This window comes from Artibeus jamaicensis, unplaced genomic scaffold, assembly GCF_021234435.1.
Source record: "Artibeus jamaicensis isolate MK-2021 breed Jamaican fruit bat unplaced genomic scaffold, CSHL_Jam_final contig_387, whole genome shotgun sequence".
Classification (NCBI taxonomy): Eukaryota; Metazoa; Chordata; class Mammalia; order Chiroptera; family Phyllostomidae; genus Artibeus; species Artibeus jamaicensis.
In genome coordinates, this window is record NW_026521812.1 from 458,183 (window position 1) to 485,767 (window position 27,585).

At 41.5% G+C, this 27,585-nt stretch overlaps 1 protein-coding gene and 1 long non-coding RNA gene across 4 annotated transcripts in view; one reads left to right on the forward strand and one right to left on the reverse strand.

Annotated features, from left to right (window-relative positions):
- Positions 1–2,101: 2,101 nt before the first annotated feature.
- ARFGEF3 (ARFGEF family member 3) overlaps positions 2,102–27,585 on the reverse strand; it is a 171,502-nt gene continuing 146,018 nt past the window's right edge. For all 3 annotated transcript variants that reach the window (XM_037148814.2, XM_037148813.2, XM_053664860.1), the window contains 8 exons: positions 27,353–27,481; positions 25,743–25,919; positions 24,148–24,262; positions 23,267–23,369; positions 22,893–23,024; positions 21,401–21,522; positions 10,859–12,080; positions 2,102–9,643 (listed from right to left, as the gene is read on the reverse strand). In XM_037148814.2, coding sequence (XP_037004709.2) covers positions 9,452–9,643; positions 10,859–12,080; positions 21,401–21,522; positions 22,893–23,024; positions 23,267–23,369; positions 24,148–24,262; positions 25,743–25,919; positions 27,353–27,481 — 2,192 coding nt within the window. In that variant the 3' untranslated portion in view covers positions 2,102–9,451. The remainder of the gene's footprint in view (positions 9,644–10,858; positions 12,081–21,400; positions 21,523–22,892; positions 23,025–23,266; positions 23,370–24,147; positions 24,263–25,742; positions 25,920–27,352; positions 27,482–27,585) is intronic.
- On the forward strand, positions 22,225–23,272 carry LOC119051858 (uncharacterized). The gene is made up of 3 exons (XR_005083005.2): positions 22,225–22,309; positions 22,391–22,451; positions 23,149–23,272. It is a non-coding gene; the product is annotated as an uncharacterized LOC119051858 (long non-coding RNA).

Here is a 27,585-nt window from a genome sequence, read left to right on the forward strand (position 1 = left end):
AGTGGTAAACTCACTTCGATACTCATTTTTTTTCAAGTTGAGTTATAATGGAGGCTTCTGCATCACATTTAACATTTATTTCCTCAAAGGTTATTCTCTGCTAGAGATACTGGCAAAGAACATTGTTTTACTTCCTTACGTCATTTGTACCATTTACAATAGTTCAAATAGCAATTAATGAATACACAGGCATACCTCACAGGCATTGTGGGTTCAGTTACAAATCACTGCAATAAAGCAAACGCTCTCAAAATAAAGCGAGTTGTACTCTTTTTGCTGGTCGAGGGTCTTGCCTTCAATTTGTGAAAATGCCACATCTGTGAAGCTTAGTAAAGGGAAGCACAATGAAATGGGGCAGTGATGTAGGGAAGGACACTATGCAGCCAAGTGAAGTTTAGTATTTCAGTGCTCACTCTAAACTATTGTGAATTTGATCCCTTCATGTTGAAATGGTACTTTTTTTTTAAGTTGGAAACTGCTTATAAACTTCTCTAGGATTTAATTATGTTGTTGCCTCTGAGTTCCGATGAGATCATTCAACTGCAGAATTTGTTTCTCCAGATTAAGTTAACAGGGCAGACGCAGGGCACCAATGACTGGATGTTGTAACTAGGAATCTATAAATAAAAACAAACAAGGAGGACATAAAAGGCAGGCTTAGAGTGCCCTTTCAAAGGCTCAAGATAACGGGAATGCTGGTCAATATGTGAAAGCCACAATATTGCATTATGCTTCAATTTTGTTTTCACTCACTTATTGAACCTAGATTTAAGCCTGGTGGCAAAGTAAATTTTCTAATGAGTAGTATGAAATATTTATCAAACCTAAATTGTAATAAAAGTTTTGATCATAAGTCAAACAGTTGAAGTGTATTAAGTCTCTCCTTTATAGAAATACATACAAGTTTCAGCCCATATTGTATTTATTGCTGGATGTCAATAATGGAAGAATTGGCTATTGATGTCGAGTTTATGTCCAAAATGTTTGACTAAACTATGATCTACATTAGCTGCTGATCTCATATAAGACATAAAATGTTAGTCTTATATTAGCTTTCTAAGTCATAGTGCATCCATGGATATGAATGTCAAGGTTTTGTATGTGTTAGATCTCAAGTATAAATCATCTTGCAGAATAGTGGTACTGTTTATGAGGTGGATTATCCTCTAACACATAGAAGTTAGCATGTAGCATGTACAAAGCACTGTAAGATTGGGGCTCTCATGTTACCTTGAAAGAGCCCTTTCAGTTACGAGTTTGTATTCATTTTGCAGAGCAGGAACCTTGAGCTCTGTTCACAAGGATTGTCTGCTTTCCCCACTCCCAGGATGGAGCAAAGCCTGGGATGCTCTGCCACAGCTGTCTCCATCCATGAACGTGGCTGTGACGTCCTTAGGCAAAGCATATTAGTGTCTATTTTAGTTTCATTTTGTCCTCAAGATGGAAGTGACCAAGTCTTAGTACTACAACTATACAATTACCAGTGTGATAGAATGACATAATCATGACCTAAGGTCATAGACACAGAATCCATCTTTATGGCGTTTTGTGTGTCTTTTATCCTTGTTGGCCAAAGAGCAGTTTTCCACAATTTGGGTATGAGGATCCCTAGGCCTATACTATTACTAGGCTTTTGAGACAGTTAATTTTAAAACTGCAATGCAGTAAGATCATGAAATGAAAAGTGGTTGTATTATATTCTGAATGTTCTGTTTTAATAATTATGTTCCTATGAAGAGAATTAGTCATTTATGAACAAAAGATAGCTCTTAGTTTTTTGAGTGAATAGATTGTATCAGTATCTACTAATGTGAATTTTATTCTTATGAAGAAAAACCCAAAACAACATTGTAAAATAAGCCCTTAAAAAAAGGAAACAATGGTGTACACACACACACACACACACACATATTTCTTCATATGCATTTTCTAGGCTTGCACCAAAGTTTCAACAGAGGCTGTCTCTGTCACAGAACTGGGAAGGGGGCTCTTCATTCAGAATTATGAACTATCTCCATATGTACATTTACTTGGTAAAAAAAATTGTTCCACATATCCAATTTTTTAATGCATTTGAATCTTTATTCTACAACACAAGCAACATAAATACTATATCTTTTAAAATATTTTCTCTTTAGAATTTTCATTTTCACCTCAGATAAAATGCACACAAAACACACTTGTGAACTTGCTCACAGAGACCCGTTAAACAACACGTAGATCATATCAAATCAAAGTTATACCAACGTACAAAGGAGGGTGGTTTTCAGTTCTTTCTTTTTTTTTTTAATAAATGTGACCAAACCGACTAAATGATAAGGCAAAACAAAACTGCACTTCCTTGACAAGTCCTTTGGAGAGAACGAAACGCTTCAAGGCTCCCGGTGAATGGGGTTGCAATGATACATTTGCATTATGCAGATGAAATGGTATACTGACTCAAATCATTATGGCTATACCAAGCTTCATTCATTTACATTTTTCAGCAAAAACAAGTCAGTTCTTTGGCATAATACAAGGAAGGATAAAAAGGACCCTTACCACCCACTGGCTTTATTTAGAGCAGGGACATGGTCGTAGGGGAACTGTTTAGAACGTATTTAAGTTTATTCCTCTTAGAAAAGCACAAAAATAATCTTGAATAATAATTGTGTGGCATGATTAGGGCAATACATTTTTTATTCTTACCTCCCCCCAACCCACCAAAAATCAAATCAAGAAACATAAACAGACACAATCAGCCTTCCCCTCTAGGCACCTTCTCCTGCCCCATCACGCCGTACCCGTATATTCCACCACGTGGTTTCAACTGAGGTGAAACCGAAATATCAGAAGCACTCTCTTTGTCCAGTTTTGCCTACTTAGTGGGAAACTTATTCTTATCAGCGAGAACTACTTCCAACAAAAATCCAAAGAACAAACAGTAGAGGGAGGGGTAAGAAGTAGCTTGCGCATAATCATGAGGTAGCCATGGACGACCATGGGTGGCTGGTGCTGTCAGGGAGCAGAGCTTCCCCAACGTTCAGAGAAAACATAATATTTTATGTGGTAGTTCAAAAGATTGGCTTTTAGATCTCCCTCCCCTTTTTTTTGGCACCAGTTGGTAAAATAAATAGAAAATAAATTATTTTTAGAGATTAATTTAAAAATTTAATTAGAAAATAAATTATTCTTAAAAGAATTAAATGCATACATAATTTCCAAAAAAGGTTAATGAAAACAAAAGTAAAACGAAGAACTTTATTTCCATTCACAGAGGCAAGGATTTGAATCCTTGATACCATTAACACTTTGATATACTTTCTGATCTCATTAATTCTAGTAAATATAGTCATTACTTCCTATTCATGCAAGAGAATAATTTAAATGATGTCAGGGTACTTAAGAAGAATTTAGAGAAACTTTATTAAATCAATAAGAATGATGTGTAATTAATATAATTTACACATGGGTGATGATTTTAAGGTACTTAATTTTTTTTCTCTTGAATTATTCCTTCTATGTTCCTTATTTTTTTTCATGTAAAAAGAATCACCAAAGCTAATTAATCGGATAGAGAGTGAATAACTAAACCAAGGCCCCAGCCATCTTTGAGTTAACGTGACTTCACTGTATTCCCAAAGCATGCCGATGCACTTTCACAGTTCTCCCCTCATTCGGAAGATGAGAAAACGAACATGGTCTCTCTTGTGCAGATGAGAGCACCAACCGGACACATCCACTGGGAAGTCTTTGAAACAGGCACATTTACTGCTCAAAAGGGAGTGGTTATGTTTGCAAATTTCCATGAAGCCATTTGGGAGACTGCAGGTCTACAGGAAATTAAAATATTAGTTTACACCAGACAATTAAGCGGAAAAGGAAGGTACATCAAGCAGTGTAATGTCACGTTGAAGTGCTGACATTTTGGTGACTAACGAGAGAGAAAAATACTGGCAAGCAAGCAACTACTCAAAAACATCTGGGAGCCAGGAGCCAAGGTTACGATGGAGTCTGCATGGAAACATCTCATTAAAACTGTAAGAACAGAAGAAACACAAACACCACATACTTGAACTTAAAATCACCTCAGTACAAGTCGAAGGGCCACCAGGACACAAATGGTTGTCCACAGAGTCAATGTTTCTACATACAAAGACGAGAAGCTTGCGCTGATCTCACTGCTCCATAGAACTCACACATTCATTGTCCTCGAGCTTGTAAAAAAACAATTTGTTGGTGTAGTAAACAGAAATGGGTAAGATGGAGCAGGAATGCTGTAGAGAAATCCAATCCCAAGTTGTCGGCCCAAGGTTAAGTTCAGTTTTTCTCTAGTTCTTGATGAGTCAATCTGATCTTAAAGGTAAGAGTTGGAAATTTTCTCAAGACAGTGGTTCTCAAAGTGTGGTCCCCAGGGCAGCAGCGTGGGCACCCCCTAGGAACTTGTTTAGGAATGCAGACTTCCAGGCCTACTGCATCAGAAAGTCTGGGCCTGGCAAGCTGTGTTTTAGTTGAGCCAGCGCTCCAGATGATTCTGATGTGAGCTGACGTCCGAGGACTGCTATTGTCAAGTCAGGAGACACTAGACAACCATTACTTATACCTTCAGGAGAGGAACTGACAGCACACACAGTTCCTGGTGCTTGAAGAGGTGGCAAGGGCCGTACCTGGGAGGGTTCACCAGCAGCCAGCTGCAGCTCTGTCACTAAGACGGTCAGCCAGTCTCTCCTCCCGGGAGTGCCCTTGCATTAGGACACACAGAGAGGACTGTTTTGTATGATGCCAGTGGCGTTTCTTCAGCCAAGAAGTGGTGCCGCGGTTAGTGAGAAAATCGAGCGCTGTTCTCAACTGAGTTTCTCTTAGACTATCCCAGGACATGATTTTTTTCCTTTTGGGCCTGTCTTTTCTGAAGTTATAATTGTGGTTCGGAAAGCTATATGGTGTTTTAGTCCGAAATTTTAATTATCAGTTACTTCCACATCACATACAAACATTACGATACAAGTACAGGAAGAGAATCTCACAAACAGTTTTCTAGATCGGTCTACTAATCAGTGAGAAGACATAGGGTTTTTTTTATGAAGCATAGATATAAATGAGTTCTTTACCAGTTTCATAAATCTTGCCCAATAACAAGCTCATATTTCCAATAAAAAGTGCTTGAAAGCAGCCTCTTGCTTTTTAAAGGCCGTGCTGAATCTCACTGGGACCACTAAGTGGCCCCCAAACACATGTTGAGTTCTGGGTTCTCCTTCTGCCTGTTTCCTTGTCTGCGAAGTACACAGGGATATTTAGGTGTCACGGCACAGGGTGGTTACTGTGGGTATTGACCTGATGCCCTCAGTAGCTGGATCTTCAACAGTTTTGTGTAACTAAGACTTCCTCTCCAGAGTATGCATTTGAAAATGGTTATTTATTTTGCATATTCCCGAACTTAGAGATACTGTCCTACACATTTAGTACTATATACTTCCCAGGGAAACAAACAGAGAGGCACTGTTGGCTACAGGGCACTTTATTCTTAGTGATTAAGTGGTAATTGGAAAAGGTTCCCAATTTGCACGCGTCATTCCAGATGCAGACCGCCACATTTTCCCCGTGTTAACAGCTGGCCACGCATAATCTTATTCTGTCATTTCTGCCAAACTGGCAGGGTTTCTAAATTACCACTGAAGGCCTGCTTTAAGATTAAAATTTAGATTTTGTTTATATTTGGATGCTCAAAATATTGTTATACCTGATCTTTCTATTTATAAATACTATCCTTTTTTTAACCCTAATTAGAAAAATCCCCATAACATTATGGAGCTGGGACATCAATGAGGTATTTTTAACTCATTTTAAGCGTGTAATTCCTGAGACGCTCCGGTGTTCACTCCGCCTTTACAGTATGGTGTAATGGAGACAATGTGGACTTTGAATGCAGGAATACCTCTTTTGCAACCAACTTTGCCATTTACTGGTTATCTTGGGCAAATTTCTTCACCTCTCCGGGTCTCTGTCCTCATCTGAAAAACCGAGGAAAGCAACACCTGTTTCACCAGGTGACTGTGAAAATAACACATGGTGGTATAGGTGAGGACCTACATGCACGTGGCACTCAACAAAGGTCACCTCCTCCCGGCTGTCTGTGACTCTTTTGCTGTTGTTTTCAGCTCCAAGCAAAGGCTGATTAGTTGGAAGGGACTGACATGAGTGATTTTCCTTTTTAAAAAAACTTTCCTCCATAAGCAGTATTGTGATGGATTTGAGGGAAGAGGGAAGTCAAAGACATCTGTTCTGTATTGCAGGTGAGGCTCTATCACTCTTTCAACTGACTCTGTATAAGCCTTCTCCTTAAAACAAGAAACCCTGGGATATTTATTGTTCTAAAGAAGTGTCCATTTAAAGGTACTTTTGAATTATGTTACCAGTTTGTTGTGTCTGGTGGAAAACACTATAACTCGAGCCATTATGTATGTTAGCATCAGCCTTGGCCAGCCATTAAATAGCCTAAAAATGGTAAAAAGTGCCTAGTTTTGTACTGATGGAGAAGGCTAGAGAACAATCTTAGGGGAGAGAGAACAAGATGGCCTAAGGAGGCAGCCCGAGCATCTTTACAGGCTGCTCAGGAGAGGTGACCAATGCTCCCCTTGAACTTGTGCCCTCATGGCAAGGAGAAATCTGATGGAGAGTGTGATGTCCTTGGCTGAGCTGTTGAGTCAGAGATTCTTTTACACTCTGGTATTCATGGTATGCACTTTGCAAAAGTATTAGAGAAAGAGAGTAGATCTCAACATTAGGGCAACACACTTTTGACAGTAAATAACAGCAGCCAAAGGCAATGTGCAAACTCTTATTCAGCTTGGACAAGTAAATATATAGTAATAACTGTTTTAACTACAAAGGCTGTCCTGACCCTGGCCTTTCAGAGACCTTGGGGAAAGGCAGAAACTGAGACACCAGGGTAGTGAGTGTGAGGGACTCACTGGCCAGTCTGCCTCTCTCTAGCCAGGGTTCCTACTTCTCTCCCCTCCTTCCCCACCTCTGGGAGGGTTCAACGGACTTCACTGTGACCTGGAGTCCTGTTCATTGGAGACTACTTGTATTAAGCAATGTTCTTTTTTGAAGACTGTGAATACCTCTGGGAAGTACCGCTGCAACAGTTAATTTTCTGGTTGAACTCTGACTGGATGCAGAGCGCAGAGTATGTTGGGAATGTAGGTGGGCACGAAAACCCTCTTACAAAACTATAGGTAAAGAGCTATGTGTGTTCTCTCGTCTTTGTACTCTCAGTACCCACCGTCAGGTTAGTGCCCGAGCAGTGTTTGGGAAGAGTCTGGGGTACTCTTCTTTCCATAACCTGGCCTGGGGTCCCAGAACAGAGGATCAGTAGGGAAATGAATTCTGATTTCTAAATAATTAGCAAACATACCCTGGGACATGACATTCATAAACCGAGCCTGGCTTCCTTTGAATTTTTATATGTTATAAAAAGTTGCTATATATAAGCATTCTGTAATTACTGCAATTTAATACCATACAGAAGCTTTTTCCCCCAGTAAATTTTGTAGGACACACACACTCACAAAGGAGAACTGCCCTTAAGAAAAGTCATAGAAACAAAAACAAATACCTATAGTGTACTGCTTTTGTTAAAAAAAAAAAAACTTGCCTGACTTACAAGACATAAAAGTTCAAAAGCACGAACACAGCTCATTGCTATCCCAACAATTCATTGCTTGTTACAATCAAACAGTTGATCTATTTCTAAACTCAAATTGTTGTCTAATGAGGAAAAACGGAAGGCAAAGAGTGTTTTGTGGCTCTGAAAAAAATGTCTTCTCGATTCTGTGGTGACCTTTATTTGGGTGGCATACTGAAAGATCAAGTTCCTTTTTTCAGATTGCCTAAGTGAATCAACTCAGTCTTCCTGTTAAATTTGCAGATAAGTTCACCTGTTTTTCAGGAAGACAATGTTTACAAATACCAGCTCTAAGTACAGTTGTCAATTTCAGATCCTTACTTCAATATCAAAGGGTTGATGTTCTATTTTTAAAAGATGACTTATTCAATTATGAATGTATTTTTAGGGGCTGGGAAATTATAATGTTTGTCATAGCAACTAACGATAGAATATACATGAATGAACTCGACTGAGGAGTTTTAATCATTATTATTAAGAACTATTAAATATACTGTACATAGTAAAATAAAGGTTCCAGACTAATTTTTCTAGCAAAATTTAAGAAAAGAAATATCCACTTAAAATATTGGCCTGGATAAACGGACTTCAGACATGGGGTAAGTAGACTTCCTGGAGAGCAAAGATAATTTAAACCAAAATTTCATTTCCTAAACTTCATTCTGTGTCTTTTCATCCGAGACTAGAGCTTGTGTAACGGACACCGTAAGTTCACATGGTCGTAGTGTAATATTTGAAGACTAAAATGATTTCATTATAATCCCCCTTCCCACCTCATCCAGCTGTCTCCCTACCCCACACTCCCAGCCCCCTTCCCTGAGAAGTCTGCTCACTGAATGGAGAACTCACTTCCTTTCCTCCGAGGGCGTGGCTATCAAATGAGTTGCATTTCAATGTTTTCTTAAAAACCAAATGTTAAACCTTATGTTCAGATAACTGTGGAGCATAGAAATATCTGTAAAACAAGGGACTAAGGCACCATTTTTTTCTTTCCCTTTTCTTTTTCGTCTTGAAAGCAAAAGCAGAGACTAATGGGACTGCCAGGGTAGCTGGTCAGTCATCTGTCTCTTGACAACATCCGTGTCGGCAAATATCAGTGGGTCCGTGTGTCAAAGGCTGCCATAACGTGGACTGGACATTCTGCTAGGAAAGAATTTCCTTCCATTACAAATAGGGGAACAAAGGCACAATAGTACCTTAACCAAGGAAGTTGGTGAGTGCCAACCAGAAAATCTTTACAACTTAGGGCAATTTTTAAATGTTCTGGAATATTTTACAGAGAAAGTCACCCTTTCCTTGATTATGACATCCAAGAACATGTCTCTCTAGCTGTTTTCTTCCCCACCAAATGCACAATCATGATATAAATCTTTCTCTAATGAATAATGTTTGGTACTAGAAGTCTGACTGTTTATACATCAGCTTGACTTAGCAGATATTTCCTTAGCAATTGCATTAAAAAAAAAAGATCGATGCAAAGTTTTCAGAGTGGTCCTTGAATGTGACCCATTTGGCAATAACATGGCAGGTAAAAACACTGGGAAATAAACTTCAAGATATGGAAATGTGTCAAGGAATGGAGGGAGACTCTTCTGAAATAATGTTCAAAATCGGGGTATATTTTGTGTCATGTAGATGTAGCCTTTAGTGTCCAGAATGGCCCCTACTGCTGATTAGTTAGGGAGCAGCCGGCTGTTCTCCGGGACACTGGTTTCCGTGGGGCTGGTGGTGGGGAAGATGCGAGGCATACTCTAACCCTCGCTCCTGAATTTCTTCGCTGTGAGTCATCTACACGATGATGTCATAGACGCGGCCCACTCGGCCCAGCCACTCTCTCACAGCCTGGCGCACTCTGATGTCAGTCACGTGGCAGGTCAGCTGGCTGATGCACGGGAACACTGCGGGCTGGAGGGCCGTGAAGGTCGGGTCTGGGAGGACCTGAATCTGATTGAGGACGGTTAGCACCATGTTGGTCCACGCCTGAGAAAAGGGATTGAAGAGAATTGTGAGCTTGCTCCAGTGGGTTCATTTGAGCTCTCAGGTGTGGCTAAGCCCTGCCAATTTGCAAATGAGTTTTGTCAGGCTTTTAGTCTGTAATAAATTAGTCTTTACTGATAAATTGTCATTTTAACTTCATATTACAGAGACTTGTCTAACATCACAAATACCTTATTTTCAGCTTTCACAAACTATAAAACTCTTATTTACTCCTCAATTTTAAAAACCCTCTTGCTTTTTCATAATGAGATTTCCATAGGACATACAACACTTCTAATCAGCAGCCACTATAGTAATGCTAGAAAACTTGAAATAGCCTACTTCAATTTATAACTTTTAAAATCATGAGCAAATCTCCAAGACATGAAAAACAAATATTAAGATATGCTATTTGTCAGGGAGGTCATCTGTTACAGAATAATCACATCACAGCTTGACTGGACTTCTGCAATTCTGGTCCATGATTTTTATGGATTCTGAATTATGAAACTGAGTTCTACGCTCAAGATACACGAGGAAAATAATGCATCTTGCAAGAAATTCTGACTATTTCTAAATTTACGTTCATTCGAAGGATGCATTTCTGTACAGGTTCATGGAATCGGAGGGTGCGAGATGGTCTAACTCACTATGCCTGTGGCAGGAGCCCACAATTTAAGGTAAAAACACCAGATGATTTTTAAAGGGCCCGCTCTGACTCCAGATCCCTCTACTTGTTTTTTCCCATCTCTGTTCTTAAACCGAACAAAACGGAGCCAACACTGTTTTCTTCTCAAGCTCATTTTTGATATATGATGGAATTATAAATATTGAATATAGGAAGGCATAGGAATACTCAGAGCCCTCCGAAGAATGAGAATTTTTATGAGCTCTGGATGGGTTAGCAAAACTTGAGATGAAAACAATTCATTGGTACAACCATCTAATACTATGCACGTTGCCCCTGCCCTTTTTACAACTCTTCACAGTGAAAGGATTTTCTTCAATGCACCTTCAAGTGGTAAACTCAGGGCTCCATGCCAGATAAAGCACATCCATTTTATGAGTTAGTTTCATCTTATTTCTCAGTATCTAATATAACCCATGAAAACAATTCCCGAAGTTACCTAATAATAAAATGTCTGTCCCCCACTGACAGACAGAGCCACGCCTTAGTCTCAGGCGACCCTTTGACTTGGGACGGCTGCAGGGACCCACCTGGATCTGTGCTTCAGCGTCTCTCACGGAGACACTCAGGGAGCTCCCGGTGGAGCCTGAGCGGGGCCTCCTCTCCTGTCGCAGCAGCTCGGGGCCTGCACTGAAGGAATGCCGCATCTGCCCTTGGTCTATCAGGTGCTGGGGACGCTGAAGCAGTGGGGACCCTTGGCCTCTTGGACCCAGGGCCTCTCCCTTCTTCTCCACTTTGACCTCTTTGGGGAACGTGGGCAGGTTATGCTGCTGTTTCCTCTTTTTGTATTCCGTCATCAGCTTTGAAATGGTTTTGTCTGCCGCCATGGTGTAGATTTTGTTACCCGCATTCTCCCACCACTCCTTCTTCCTGCTGGGGTCCTTCTTCTCCACCTTGGGGCTTGGGGGCAGCATCAGTGTTTCCCCGCTGCCCACCCGCAGGCTCAGGGACTCACCTAGGTGATCCCGTGCCTGGCTCCTGTCATCCTCGGAAGGTGTATCTTTCCCCGAGAACCCCCCAGTGGACGGGGTGGATGACTCGGACTGGAAGGAGGGAAGGATAAAGAATGGGTCGCTCTTGAAGATGGGCGCTTCCTCCATGCTGTTTTCCAGGTCCAAGTGCATCTGGATGTAGTTATTGCACAGCTCCATGCACAGCTTGTGAAGCCTCTTGACCAGCCACACCCAGTCTGCATTGCTGATGGGCTGGACACTTAAAGATGGCATCCGAGCCCTCCACTGCCTCTTCTCCTTGCCTCTTGGGGGGCTCACTTGGGCAGTCTCCTCAAAAATGTCTTCATCTTCTGATGAACACTGCTGTGATGAATCTGTGCTTCTCTCATCATCCTCAAAAAGGATTTTCTTCACCTGCTCGGCCGTGATGGTTTCTTGATTGGTGAGCACAGCACAGACGAGTGCGTGGAAGTAGATGTTGAAACTCATCGCCGACTGGCGGTACAGGTTGGCTGCCCCTCCAATGCCGGACACTTTCTTCAGCAGGCACTTCAACCCAGGGCTGGTGTCAAACTCTCTGGCTGTCCTGTAGGAGTCCAGCAGCAGGTCAAATATGACAGCTAGGTTCTGCATGGAGATGTATCTGAGGAAGCCAGCCAGCTTGGTTTCTGGCACTTGGATACTCTTCTCCTCGCCGGGAGAGGGGCCTTTGACAAACTCTTCCAACAAGATATCATATAAGTTCTGGAGTAACACTTGATGAGACAGTAAGCTCACCACAATTTCCCTGAAAGAAACACTTCAAATGAAAAGGAAGGGATTGATTAGTAGCTTTCTGCCTTATATGAGATATTTTTAAAGTGTTAATACAACTCACAATGACAGACACAAAATTACAAACTAAATTACTTGTATTTGAATGCTTTCCTTAAAAAGGGTGTTGCACAATGACCATTTAAATCATAATAAGTGGAGATCTTGACATTTTTAAAAGTCTAGGAGCTTTAAAAATTATTACAGAATTACCCTCCCCCCTATCTATTTTCTATCTACTGTCTATGCTACTTATTTTCTGTACCTTCTCCCCGCTTCTCCTCCTCCCACTCCCCTGTTGCTAACCCTCCATGAGATCTTCATTTCTATGGTTCTGCTCCTGATCTAGCTGTCCTCTTAGTTTGCTTTTGTTTTAGGTGTGGTTGTTACTAACTGTGAGTTTGCTGTCCTTTCACTGTTCATCTTTTTTATTTTCTTTTTCTTAGGTAAGTCCCTTTAACATTTCATATAATAAGGGCTTGGTGATGATGAACTCCTTGAATTTGGTATTATCTGAGAAGCACTTTATCTGTCCTTCCATTCTAAATGAAAACTTTGCTGGGTAGAGCAATCTTGGTTGCAGGTCTTTGGTTTTCATGACTTGGAATACTTCTTTCCAGCCCCTTCTTGCCTGTAAGGTCTCTTTTGAGAAATCAGCTGACAGTCTGATGGGAACTCCTTTGTAGGTGACTGTCCCCTTAGCTCTCGCTGCTTCTAGGATTCTCTCCTTCATTTTAATCTTGGCTAATGTAATTATGATGTGCCTTGGTGTGTTACTTCTTGGGTCCAACTTCTTTGGGACTCTCTGAGCTTCCTGGAGTTCCTGAAAGTCTATTTCCTTTGCCAGATTGGGGAAATTTTCCTTTATTATTTGTTCAAATAAGTTTTCCATTGGTGGCTGTGCCTTTCCCCCTTCTGGTACCCCTATAATTCGGATGTTGGAGCGTTTAAAGATGTCCTGGAGGTTCCTAAGCTTCTCCTCATTTTTCTGAATTCTTATTTCTTCATTCTTTTCTTGTGCGAGCCTGCTGCCCAGCGCAGGCTTCCCTTCTCACTGGTTTCTCCGCACACAGATGCGCGACTGACCGACCCCAGACAGCCCGCGGAGCCTCTTCCCTGTGCGCTCCCGTAGCTAGCTCGCGATCAGCACCTTCGACTGCTTGCGCACAGCACACCACCCGGGATTTTTTTCTTGCTAACCTGCTCCGCTGCTGGTTTCGCTTCTCTTACCGGTTTAGCTGAGCATTTAGTTGTTTTTGGACTCCGTATTGTCGATTTTCCGTGTGGCTTGGTTGTGATTGTTGTTAAAAATAGTTGTTCTTAGATTTGGTTGTGCACAGAGGCAAGGTGGTTCCTCCACCTACGTCTCCATCTTGGCGGAAGTCCCATTTCTTTCTAATAGTTCTTTATTAGTATGTAAAGACACAACAGATCTCTGAATATTGATTTTGTATCCTGCAATTTCACTGCATTTGTTTATTATTTTTTAAGTTTTTTTTTATGGAGTCCTTAAGGTTTTCTGTATATAAAATCATGTTGTCTGCAAATAATGACAGTTTTGTTTTTTCTTTCTAATTTAGGTGCCTTTTATTTCTTTTTCTTGCCTGATTGTGGTGGCTAGGACTTCCAGCTCTATGTTGAATAGAGCGGTGGGAGTGGGCATCCTTGTCTTCTTCCTGTTCTCAGAGCAAACGCTTTTAGTTTTGCACCACTGAGTAAGATGTTACCTGTGGGTTTGTTACACATGGACTTGATTATGTTGAAGTACTTTCCTTCTATACCCATTTTATTGAGAGTTTGTATAACTGGATGTTGTATCATGTGAAACATTTTTTTTCTAAATCTATTGGACAGATGGTTTTTTCCTTTATTCTGCTAATGTGGTGTGTTGCATTGATTTGCGGATGTTTTTTCCGTCCTTGCACATCCCCGAAATGAATCCTGCTTGATGGTGGTGTATGATCCATTTAGCACATCGTTGTATTTGACTTGCTAGTATTTTTGTTAAGAATTTTTGCATCTATGTTCATCAGAGATAGTGGCATATAATTTTGTTGATATATTCTTACCTGATTTTGGTATCAGGGTAATGCTGGCCTCATAAAATGAGTTAGGAAGCATTCCCGCCTCTTTAATTTTTTGGAAGAGATTGGGAAGAATATGTATTAAATCTTCCATGAAAGTTTGGTAGAATTCACCAGTGAAGCCATCTGGTCCTAGACTTTGGTTGTTTGGGAGATTTTGATTACTGTTTCAGTTTCCTTACCAGCGACTGGTTTATTCAGATTTTTTCATGACTCACTCTAGGAAGGCTGTATAATTCTAACAATTTATCCATTTCTTCTAGGTTATCCAATTTGGTGACATATAGCCTCTCATAGTATTCTTTTATGATTCTTTGTATTTTTGAGACATTGCTGTAACTTCTCTTCCCTGCTGATTTTGAGTCTTCTCTCTTCCCTCATGAGTCTAGCTAAAGGCTTGTCAATTTTGTTTATCTTTTCAAAAAACCAACCCTTGGTTTCATTAATATTTTCTATTGTTTTTAGTCTCTCATTTATTTCTGCAGATATTATTTCCTTCCTTCTACAGATTTTGGATTTGCTTTATTCTTCTTTTTTTCTACTTTTTAAAAGTATAGTGTTAAATTACTGGAAAATTTTTCTTGTTTCTTGACATAGTTCATATTGCTATAAACTTCCTTCTTAGTACCACTTTGGCTGCATCCCAAAGATTTTGATATGTTGCATGTTCATTTGTTTTTATGTGTCTTTTGCTTTATTTCTTCACTGATCCAAGAGTTGTTCAATAGCATGTTGTTTAATATCCAAATACTTGTGATATTTCCAGCTTTCTTATTGTAGTTATTTCAAGTTTCATACCCTGGTCTGAAAAGATGCTGGAGATGATTTCAATCTTTTAAAATTTGCTGTCTGGATGATCTATCCACTGGAGTGTTGAAGTCTCCTACTATTGGGTTGGCCAAAGAGTCCGTTACACTTCTTCCATGTGATGGTTGTAGTAGTGCCTCGTAGTTGTTGTCTTTAACTTCATTTGAAACAATTTAGTTAGACTGTATTGTGATAGCATTAAAAAAACACCAAAATTGGTGAATTTTTGTGCAGCCATTTTAATATTGAAGATTGGAAGAAGATATGCAACATTTTTGGCATATTATGCTTTATTATTTTGAGAAAGGTAAAAACATAACTGAAATGCAAAAAAATTTGTGCAGTATGTGAAGAAAGTGCTGTGATTGATTGAACATGTTAGAAATGGTTTGCAAAGTTTCTTGGTACTACTGACGTTTAGGCCAAATAATTCTCTGCTGTGGGGCTGCCTTATGCACTGGAAGATGTTAAGCAGCACCCCTGGCCTCTGCCTACTAAAGCCAATAGTGGAAGATAGCCGACATACTCAAATATGCAAATCAATAAAGTTATTGGTAAAAATAAAAAATGTGTCTTTTATTTTATGGAAAAAATTAAATGGACTTTTTGGACAACCCAATAGTTGGGTCTTGTTTAATAGACCATCCCACTACTCCGTGCCTTTTAATTGGTGAATCATTCCATTACATTTAGGGTCATTATTGATATATTAGGACTTACTGCTGCCATTTTATCTTGTGTTTTTTGATTGCTCTGTATCTCCATGGTTTTCCTCTTGTGTCTCTGTCTGCTATTGTAGTTAGTGGTTTTCTATGCTGACTTTGTTTTTTACTGTTTTATATCTTAGTTCCATGATTACCATGAAGTTTGTATACCATGATTACCATGAAGTTTGTATACCATGATTACCATGAAGTTTGTATAAAATATACCGTAGATAAAAGTTCTTTTCCTTCTCACATCGTGTTCCCTTCATTTGCCTCTACAAGTTTCCTCCTTGTACTCCTCCCCTTGCATGTTTTTGTTGTCACAAACTATGCCTTTTAAATTTTTTTTATTTATTCATCTTTAGAAGGGCAGGGAAGGAGAGAGGGAGACAAATAACAATGTATGGTTGTCTCTTGTGCGTCCCCTGCAGGGAACTGGCCTGCAACCCAGGCATGTGCCCCGACTGGGAATCGAACCGTGGTTCACAGGCCCGCACTCAATCCACTGAACTACACCAGCCAGTGCAAACTATGCCTTTTTATGTTGTGCCTTCATCACGAAACTGAAGGAACTGTAGTTTTGTTTTATGCTTTTTGCTCTTTAACTTTTGTATTATAAGTGTTTAACGCCCTATCTGAAGTAGACGGGCAGGTTTCTGCTTCTGTCACCTTACTCAGAGTTTTGTGTGCTGCTGTTTTTCTGTTTCAGGCAGAAGAGCCCCTCCCAGCATGGCTTGTAAGGTAGGCCCTGTGGTGCCCAGTCCCCTCAGCTGTCGTTGGTCTGGAAAAGCCTTTATTTCTCATCGTATCTGAAGGATAACTTTGTTGGGTAGAGCATCCTTGGCCGGTGGTTTCTGTCTTTCAACATTTAGAATATATCACTCATTCTCTCCCTGCCCATAGCTTCTGCTGAGAAATCAAATGACAGTCTGGTGGATTTCCTTTGTAGGTTACTGTGTTTTTACTCCTGGCCACCTTGGGAATTCTCTTTATCACTGCCTTTTGACAGTTTTAATATAAAATATGTCTTAGAGCCCTGGCTGGTGTGGCTCAGTGGATTGAGTGCCCACCTGTGAACCAAAGGGCTGCTGGTTTGATTCCCAGTCAGGGCACATGCCTGGGCTGCCAGCCAGGTCCCTGGTAGGGGTGCATGTGAGGCAACAACACACTGCTGTTTCTCTCCTTTCCCCTCTCTTTCTAAAAATAAATAAAACATGTTTTAGAGAAGGTCCTTTTGCTTTAGAAATTATCTTTTTCTAAAGGGCGCTAAAGAGCTTATTGCTCTTGTATGTTCTTTAAACAGGCTCTCTGCCCCTCCTCTAATTCTACGACACCTGTTATCCTTATGTTTTCCTTCTAACACGGTCAGCTAGTTCTCAGACCGTGCTTTCATTTTTTTAAAAAACCTAACTTTTCTTTCCTTTTCCTCCTGAATCCTTTCTAGATGTTTTGTCTTTGAGCTTGCTACTTCTCTTCCACATGGTCACATTCTTCATCTCATTTATTGGGTTCTTCAGCTCCAGAATTTGTTTCTTTTTCAGAGTGTCAATTTCTTTGGTAAAATACTCTGTCTCTTCATTAATTTTATTCCTGCGCTCACTGAACTGAATGCTATTTTAAATTCTCTCTCATTTAGGTCACATTCTTCCATGACTTTGGTCCCTGGAGACTTGGTATTTTCTTTTTGGGCTACTTGTGTGATCGGGCTTGTTCCTCTGTAGGTGCATTTGAAGTAGCGAACATCTTTCTTGTTTAGGTACTTGTTGATTTTAATGAGTCAGCAGGTTCCAAGGCCATTGTGGGAGCATCATCTGTGTGAGCAGGGTGATGGGCACCCTCACCGTGCTCAGGTTGCCAGGGTCTCCGGGCACCACTGTGTTGAGGGAGGAGGCCGGCTGGGGGAGCAGTGAGTTCTCAAGCCCATTGGGCTTCTGCCTGTTTCCTTGTGGCCAGTGGTGCTGCTGTGCTATGGCCAGGAGGTCCTAGATGTGTCTTCTCTGTGGCTACTGGTCTGTCTGGAGCTGCGAGCACCACAATGGGGAAGGGAGCTGGATTCTCAGATGCCGACCCTCCTGCCCTCTGCCAAGCTGTGGGGAGCCGCACCTTATCTCTGTCAATGTGTTTGCTGGGGCAGTGGGCTCAGCTGCAGGGGCCAGGTCTGTCTCCCTGTTCTGCCTCCTCTAATTGTCCCAACCCACCCACTTTCAAAGGTCCCGACTTGTGGCTATCTCCGGCATCCTTGTGTGTTGAGTAGAGGAAGCTTTGTTGGGTTATAAATGTCTGACCAGTTGGGATTGGAAAAGAGACACAAAGGGGTAGTGTCACTCTATCGCTGCACAGACATCTCTGAAAAAGTTCTTTTTTTAACCAGCAGAAAAGAGAAAAAACCCTTCCCTACATTTGCAGGCTCACCTTGCTCCTCATGCAGCAGTTCCCTGGGGGAAAACAGTGCGCTGGGCAAAGACGGAATGAGGAAGCAGCGAGCTGCCCTGCACAGCCCAGAAGCCTTTCCACCGCACCACTGAAGGAACTTTACTACTTTAACCAAATTAAAAGTACAATTCAGTGGTACATACACCATGCTGGGTAACTGTGCCACTCTTTATTTCTAGTACTTTTCTCATCACCCCAATCAGAACTTCTATTCCAGTTAAACACTGGTGCTCTCTCTCCCCACTGCTCGGCTCCTATGTAAGTCATGTTTGGTAAGCTGGTTGAGGTATCAGGGGCCCTGAGTGTGCATTCTTCTGAAGCAGAGGGCTTCGTGTGCATGACTGTAGGAGCCTAACTGGAAGGCAAGTCCCCCTGTTCCTGTGCCCGTCTTCCTCACTGCACTGGAAAGTCCTCGTGGGCCTGGGAGAAAGTCTGGTGAGAGCAGTGCTACTTCTCAAATGAAAACAACACATTGGTTGTCTGTGCAGGGGCCAGGACAGACCGCAGCCTGGAAGGAATGCTGTCCGTGAGAAATGGCTCTGACATGTCACCTCCATGCCCGGACCCCTGGTGTAGGAAGCACAGCCGGAGAGGGGTGAGTTCACTCAGTCTTCTGAAGGAAAAATCACTGGAGTCCACAGGATATTTTTTGGTACCGTCCCTGAAAAATGGAAAGCCCTTTGCCAGCAAACATTTAAAAAGAGGGCTGATGCAAGGCCATGTTTGAATAATGGAACATCTCCATCAACCAAGATACTCCCTTTGATGGTTTAGGATGTAAAATGGCCAACTATGCATGTGAAAAGGGACAGGAAATCCCCTTCCTTTAGGTTCACGCTAAATGATGCCATAATAAGAAAACAGTGCAACTCTTAAGATCTGAAGCAAACAAAAATAGGTAATTTTTCAATTTGTGGCACCCAAGTGTTTCAAGCTTGTTTTCAGCCCTCCCTGTATGAAAGAGACTGTGAAGTGCCGAAACTCAGGCCTTCCTCTTCTGCTTCTGATGCAAAGCGCAGAGGGAAGTGAGTGTCCAGACTGGATACCCGAGAATGAGCTGCGTAAGAAGTGGCTGACTTATGAGATAATGGGTTTCTTTTCGATTAATATATTTCCTCTATGATATTTCCTTTTCTTTAGCTTACTTTATTGTAAGAATACATACACAAAACGTGTTACTGAACTATTCATATTATCAGTAAGGCTTCTGGTCAAGAGTAAGCTACAAGTAGTTTAATTTTGAGGGAGTCAAATGTGGATTTTTGACTGTGTGGGAGGTTGGCTAACCCGTGTCGTTTCAGGGTCAATGGTACAACCTACAGCTCCGTTAAGATGATGTGAATTGTGTAAAGCTTAAGGTTATCAATGTCAAACTGATTTAAAAACAAAACTCAGATTTCTCTTTAGGAGTTGTAATCTGAATTTAATTTAGACATTTTTTTTCCATGGGTGATTTCCATATGGACCTTGAGGACACAGCTGACTAGCAAACTTTTCTTAGGTCTAACTGATCTTCTACTGAAGCCTGTACGGACTTCACCTGCATCAAATCCAAGAACATATAATGCTCAAAGAGTGCTTGGGAATGCTTTAGGCACAATGGCCTCTACTAAAAATGTTCATGTTTTTGTATATGTGCTTTACTTTATTTCATTGAGGGGCTAAAAATACCGAGTAAACTGACAAATCATGTTGATAAATTTTAAATCTTAATGTCTGAAAAGTTTTAAGCCAAAAGTATAGACTATTTTCCTGTTTTACTTATAATGTGAATTCATTCAGTCTATTATTCCTTTCCCCCACTTTTCAGCAAGAATAACTGGGTGGAAAGGAGCTAGAAATTAAAAAAAGGAAATAGGTAGGAAAAAATTGAAAGTATGAACCAGACCATTGCTTCAAAGATATGAAAAGGAACATACAATATTTGGTACTCAAAACAGAGAAAAATGATACACCTACAAAAAGGAGTGATTGGCAGGAGAGGGGTACATGGGATGTTGTTAAAGTTCCATTTCTGAAGGTGGGTGACAGCTTTAGAGTTATTTTAGTTTTCATTTATTCTTTCTAACGTTTGAACTTTCCACATATTCTTTTGTATGTACCACACACTTGACTTAACACTACCATTTCAGTGCAATTTCCAGGTACAATTTTTTAAGTCAAACTGCCATACTCAGCCACTAACTTTTGGAAAAATCACACACACTCCCTAACACAGAAATAGTTTTGATTCTGGCTCCACCACTTCTCAGCTGTGTGCCCCTGGACAAGGGGCTCAGCCTCTCTGAATGTTTTCTCAGAGATACACGGGAGTGGCCATACCTAGTCACTAGACTTCACATATTGTGCTCAAATCATTATCATCATTACGATTCGCTTGTTGGAAGTTTAAACATGGAAAACTTCAGTCATGGCCTTCACCTTCAAGACCAGGAGTTCTTAGGCGGGATGACAGTGCAGGCCCATCTCATTTTACTGCACTTCACAGACGCTGTGACTTTCACAATTGAAGGCAAGACCCTCCACCAGCAAAACAAACGATGCCTTGTTTTGTTGTGCTACTTGCTCTATTGCCCCGGTGCTGTGGAGCTGAACCTGCTGGACTGAAGGAGGTCTGCCTGTGTTGAAGGAGGACAGGTTTCTCATGGCAGGCAGAGCACAGAAGTCCTTTTGTTCATGAGAACTTTCTGTATTTCTCACTGACACAATACAGACCACATCTCAAATTACAATCACTAAAAATACCATGGGTATGATGCCATGGACAGGCTGAGTTGCATGCCTAACCCACAGTACCTCAGAATGCGACGACCTTTGGAGAAAGGTCTCTAAAGAAATAATTAGACTAAGAAGAGGTCTTTAGGGTGGACCCTAATCCGATATGACTGGTGTCCCCATAAAAGAGGAGGGGAGGACAGATAGGCACGGAGGGAAGACCCAGTGAAGGCACCGGGAGGAAACGCCCATCTAGAAACCTAGAAGAAACCCACCCTGGCCACGCCTCACTCTCTACTTCCAGCCTCCAGAACTGGGAGAAAATAAATTTGTTGTTCAAGCCGCCCGGTGGCACTTTTCCGTGGCTGCCCTACAAACAAATACATCTGAAATGTGGGAAATGAGGTTAACAGGCTAACAATTTCTTATGAAACCCTTTGCTAAGTGGCACTGCCAATTTCGGTACTCTTAGGGAAAGCTTGGCCTACAATGAGTAAGAACTGGGAATAAGCTGACTTTTCTATTTGTGAACACCCTACAGGTGGACGCTTCGCTCTTACCTTTTCTTGGTGTGTCCATTTGGCTTTTCATCAGGAGGCAGTTCAATGATGAGCTGGCAGGACTGCGCATGATCGAAGTTGTTTGGAGTCTTTGGGGAGCACTGGGTGTCCAGCATAAACACCTGTAAGGTGTTTAAACAGAGGTACAGTTCAGGGCTCCCTGACTTGACTTGGAGATTAGCTGGGTGGCTGAGCAAGTTGCTTTCTCTCTCTACTCATTTTCCCACCTATAGAAATGAGATTGATAATGGTTTCCTACCTTGTATATTTGTCAAGAGAATTAAATGAATGATTTATGTATTATGTCGGCAGAGCATTAGAATAGAAGAGCAAATATTCAATAAATGTTGGCTGCTGACACTAATAATACCCCTACTTCTAGGATGTGATAATGCATTACACTCCAAACAGCAGGCACTGATGTTTAATATTAATTAAAAGTAAATAGGGGCTATGTTTGTAAAAGAAATTCTCTGACTGTGACATACAAAAAAATAAAAAGTTAATCAGGACTTCGCCCACTGTCTGGAGAGTAGATGGGCTGTGTCACTAGTCCTGACAGGAGAAGTGATGAAGAGTAACCACCTCCTGGGTTCTGACCCAAAAGATTTCGTTGTATGTGATTTAACCTACCTTCGCCACTCCCCTTTGAAAATAGGAGTATTTTTAAGGAAGTTTTTCCTTCCACATTTTGTAGATTATTGAACTGGGTTATGTGGAGGAGGAGGAAGGTTTGGGACTGAGGAAGAAAGAGATATGAGGAAGTGGAAGACTCAATGAGAAGTCTCTGCTGTTCTTCCCCTGTTTGATGCCGGTGGGAGTCCACTGGCATTTCCTCATTCCCACTGGGTGGTGGGACCTGCTTGAAGGGCCGCTGCATGCTCATGGGAACGCTCTTTATCTAGCCAGGTAAGAGCTTTTTTGTAGGGGAGGACCACCCTTTCGCTTCGCTAGGAATGATAGTAATATTCCTATTATATTATATTGCAGACATATTATAGCTTCTGACATGTGCCAGAAGAAAAAGGACATGGTGAACCTGCATGTACCTGTAAGTACATTTTCATTTTACTGGTCACCTACATTCAACTCAGGTTTATTAAGACACTTGTCAATGTTAAGCTCTGCACTCTGGGAAAAAAGAAAAATATCCAATAAGTGTGCCATCCTTAAACATTCATAGTCTAGCTGTAACAATAATATTTAAGCAAATACTTATAAGCAGTCCAAGCAAACCGAGCTAGGTATGAAGTGCATGCCAAGTGGAAGAGGACTCGATTTGATCTGGGCTCTGGAGGATGCAACAAACAAGCAATGGGGGGAAGGACCATAGTGCTGCTGATTGGGCCCAAGTCATTTCTGGTAAAGAAGGGTGCTGGCAGGAAGTATAGGCCCCTACAGGAATGAAAGACAGCCTGGTGACAGAGGACCTTCAGGAGGGACTCCCAGCAGCATGCCAAGCTTCTAGAGCCCCTGGGATCAAAGCCCTTACCTGCTGAGCCATGGCTCGGATGCGCCAGTACTCGGCCTCGGCACTGGGGGAGGAGGAAGGGGCCGCCACCCTCACCTGGCAGCCTTCCCCACTGAAGCTCTCGGTGCCGCTGTGGAAGCAGCCCAGCAGATCCTGGGGAGAAACAGCAGTCATTTACTGGGTGTGTCTGGGTTCGTGGCTCCCAGTTCTGTCTCGAGTCTGACAATGTCAGGGATAAAAGTACTGACCCCACTGCTGCTTTCTCTCCCTCTGCAAGATTTTAAGTGACCTTGCCTGCTAGGATGAGGAAGGTGGATTCCAGGTAGCCAACCTGCAGGGGCACCAGGGAGCCAAGGAGAACTGGACCCTGCTCGGGCACTTGCTGAGCACTTTACCTTCACCGGCTTGAGCGTGGCAGAGAACGCATCCTGCAGGGCGCAGCAGGCCAGCCTCCACATCTCTTCCGTGAACACAGGGCCCGCCGTCACGAGGACGTACCTGCCAAACGAAACTAGAGGTCTGAAAGCCATACATTCTACTGCTGAACTTCAGACCTTACAGGCACGTACCCACATTTATTCTAGTTTCCTTAAGAGTTTTGCTGTCTCTCATCACTCTTGCCTCTGGGCCATCTGGTTTTTTGCTGTCAGACTACTATTTCCTAACCCATTTTTATGTAAAAATGTCAACAGGTCAATGGTTAGACTTAGGCTTGCGTGCAAGACTGTGTATATTCTATATCCATTTTTCCATTCCAGCCCCATTGTCTACAACTCCTCTACAAATAACAAACCAAACCATAAACCCTCCCCTCTGGCACTTGTAATTCTTATCTCCATGTACTTATGCTATTCTCCTGCTTGCAAAATCTCTGCTTATTAAAAAGCTTACCTTGGGAGATCTGATAGAGTGTCATCACTACAAAAAGCCCTGGTGACCACCCTACTCCCCTCTGGTCCTTTCTTGGCATTCACAGTTACTCCTCACTGTTGTGACTTTTCACGACTGCTCTGGTTATGTCCGTTAGAATAGGCTGCTCCCTGAGGGTAGGAACCTTAGTTTCTCTCTCTCTCTATGCTGCAGAGTACTGTGTATAATATTCACATATTAGGTATTTGGCAACTGAACACTAAAATGAAGATGTAAGCTCACAGTCATAGTCATTTTTATAAAAAATAATCTGAAGGGTAGATTGTTTCCACAAAGATAATTTAACTCCTTGGGATTTTATAATAACAACTGCAATTTCATAGAGAGCCAAGAGCCCTCCTCTCACCTGATACAGGAGCAGCCCACTCTGGAGATGGTTTCCGTGGGCTTGGCCACACAGGCGACCAGCAGCTCGAAGAGGTCCTTCAGCATGGTGTTGATCATGCTCTCATACCTGATGTCTACAGGGAGAAGCAAAGCAGGGTGTCACTCCTCGCCACTCTAGATGAATGGCTGCAACTGGCAACTATAGCAGAAGGGGAAAGTCTGAGTGATTAGAAAAATACTTAATAAAATATGTATACCCATTTTCGCCATATCAGGATGAAATATGTGGTTCACTTTATGTGTTGATGTACATTTTTCAAAGTTAAGTATATAATTTATGTAGAATAGAACATGATATTGTGTAGCCTGAAAACTAGCTAGTAAAAAATTGAAATTCTTATAAAAAGGAGGGAAAAATAAAACATACTGCTGATAGTCGAATTAAGTTGGGTTAAATGCTGTTGGAAAACAAACAAACAAAAATGTCTCTTATTCTACCATAGTCTAAACCCTTTCAGTCTGGCTCCGGTCTCCACAGTATCCCCAGGCTAAAGAAAATGAGACTTCCTTAAAATCACATTCCGTTTGCCCGATTTGAGAAATACATCAGTGTTGTTTCCCTCAAAGTCCTTGTGATGCTACAGAAGCAGATTTGGGTAGAATCCTCAAGGGTCCCAGGCTGTGCAAAGCAATGACCTCGTCAGGAATATCTACTCCTAGGGACACAGTGAACACCCACACCTCTTCTTTCTCAGGTTTCCTGGCGCCCCTCTCCTTTCCTCCCCCAGCCCCCAAATCATTTTACTAAGCTTAGTAGAGACACCGTTTTCTCTCTTTGCTTTTTGACTGGGGGTCCAGTTCTCATTAATTTCTCTAACCTCTCCAACAAGGGAGCCTCTCGTCACCCCTGTACTTTACAGCTCTGCCTGCCTTTCCCTTTCGTTTGTAACCTTGAGCCAGCAGCAATATTTCTCCTGCTCTCAGAAGTTCAGACCTTCCCACAGCAAAACCATGAGCTGGAGCCTGTATTTCATCAGTGTTGCTCTGCAGGTACCAGAGCAGTCATAATTCCTTGGTGTCTGGCTTCAACACACTGTCCACTCCACACTTTTAAATCCATTTTTCAATGTACCACAGATATTAAAAGAAACTTCTCTTACTCCTAACCTGCTAATGAACTTCTTGCCCATAATGTCAGCCTTTTCTCAAATGCTGCCTCCCCCATTTAGCCCCCACCCCCAGATGAAGCAGGACTACAGGATGCACCCCTCCCACAGCCCCAGGGATATTTATTGTTTAAAATGTATTATGTAACTGAATCCACCTCCCCTCTCCTAATGCACAGATATCCTAGACCTTATTAGGCATTTTATTTTTCGCTGCACATACATTTTAAATATTCCATTGGATCACTGTGTACAGGATACATAGGCACCAATTTTCTTTTTGACAACCTACTATCAGAAGGCTGGCATTGACTATGTAATTCTATTTAAATAATTACCCAGACATAAATCATGCACTGGTGAGCATTAGGGATTTACTAAGCACTTTTAGACATGTGGCTGCTACTAAAGAAACATTCCATGCCAACTGCTTGGCCGCTACAGGTACCTGAGTGTATGAAGCTTTGAATATGCTCCACCACCAGCTCACAGGACAGACCGATGGCGTGCTTGAAGTTCGCAGAGGCTGCATCCCAGTACGAATGGTCTTTATGGCTACGGCGGAGCCAGAGGGACATCACAGGAAGGAGAAGATGAACGACTGCATAGATCCCAAACCCCGGCCCTGGAAAAGAAAAGTCAGCGTCAGAATTGTGATCTTGATGACTCTCCTGAGATACCAGGGATGCTCTGGGCTGGTTTCTTGGCAATGCCAATTTCTTCTGAAGGAGCGTTCCAATCTCTGAGAAGGTGCAAGGAAAAACCATTTACCACTGATTGGGGAACATAAGTTTCCAACAGCAAATTTCTGATTTGTTTCTGCATGATTTTAGTTATCCAGTGCTATATGAATGCATTCATAAAAACTCAAATAGTACTGATAAAGCTTAAGTATCTTGATCTACTACTTAGTCACCAGATATAAACATAGATACATATTTGCATATAAGAAAATATCCTTAAAATGTAAGTATATGTTTTATGTGAAATGGAAATAGAGTTTTGTTTTTATTACCTTTATATAAATGGGATAATGTAAATCTTGGTATACATGTTGATATTTCGCTCTTAACAGTGTGGGCTAGAGATCCTTCCCTGTCAGAGAATCTAGAGACTCCTAATTTTTATTGCCAGTACTATTCCATCCTATGTTTACACAACAGTTTACTTTATCTGTTCCTTTGTGGTGGACATTTAAGGTGTTTCTCTATTTTGCTTTATACACAATGCCACAACGAAAATCTCTGTGAGAAAGATAAATTTTTAAAATTCTTATTACAAAGCGTTTAACTTAACATATGAGAGTAGCTATGATGATTTTCCTGAAAAAATTCCAATATAAACTTTGCAATATATTTTAAAACTATCAATTATCAAGTCTTCATTAGTTTAAACAGAATACAAAACCCTTCTTATCACTATAAACTAGTGCTTTCTTTCGTGATTCTGATTCTGTTAGTGAAAACTAAAATTCCCTTAATCTTGGGAAGATTTAGATGAGAAAGTGTATGCACAAACCTCAATTTGGAACAAGAAATAGCTTTCTAAGGGATGTTCCCTTCTGGCACTATCAGGGTATTGGGTGATCACTAAATGTCTATTCCCAAATCTACTCACCTAAGACCTTCATACAGTCATAGTGTTGCTGGATTAATACTGCATACAGATTTGAGTGGTTTGTTTATGTCAGTAGGAGACATGGTGACAGCTGTATGGCCAAGAGCCTGGGTGGTCCGGCCAAAGGAGGAGGTTGTACTTACAGAACAGAGTAAAGCTACTGCTCATGAAGGGACTCATACCACAGCCTTGGCCTGATTATTAGGGGGCTTCAACACACTCAACTAACTGGCCACCATTATTTGTAAATGGACTACTTGTAAATAATCATAGGGCATACCTTAAACATCACTGCATCATAGTCAGCAAATATTTATTTGAGCACCTACTATGCTGTCTAGGGTACAGCAGTGAAGCAGGTAGGCACTCACAGAAATACCTTCCTGAAAGACATTGAATGTATAACTCCCACCCCAAATGATAAGACATAGAAGTATTCACCAGGTGTTTTGGTAACATCTCTCAACAGCTCGAAGAGCAAGTCCAAGGTTGGCGGTTGGTGCTGCCGTGGACAGTTGGACACAGCTGCTGTTAGCTGCTCCAGCAGGATGATCCAGACTTCTATCAGACCTAGAAAGCAAAGACCAGACCTCTGTGAATTTTGGTGAAACATAATACAGAATCATTGCAAGGTCAAGTGTAAAAGAGGTCTGTAAACTGCCATGCACTCTCCG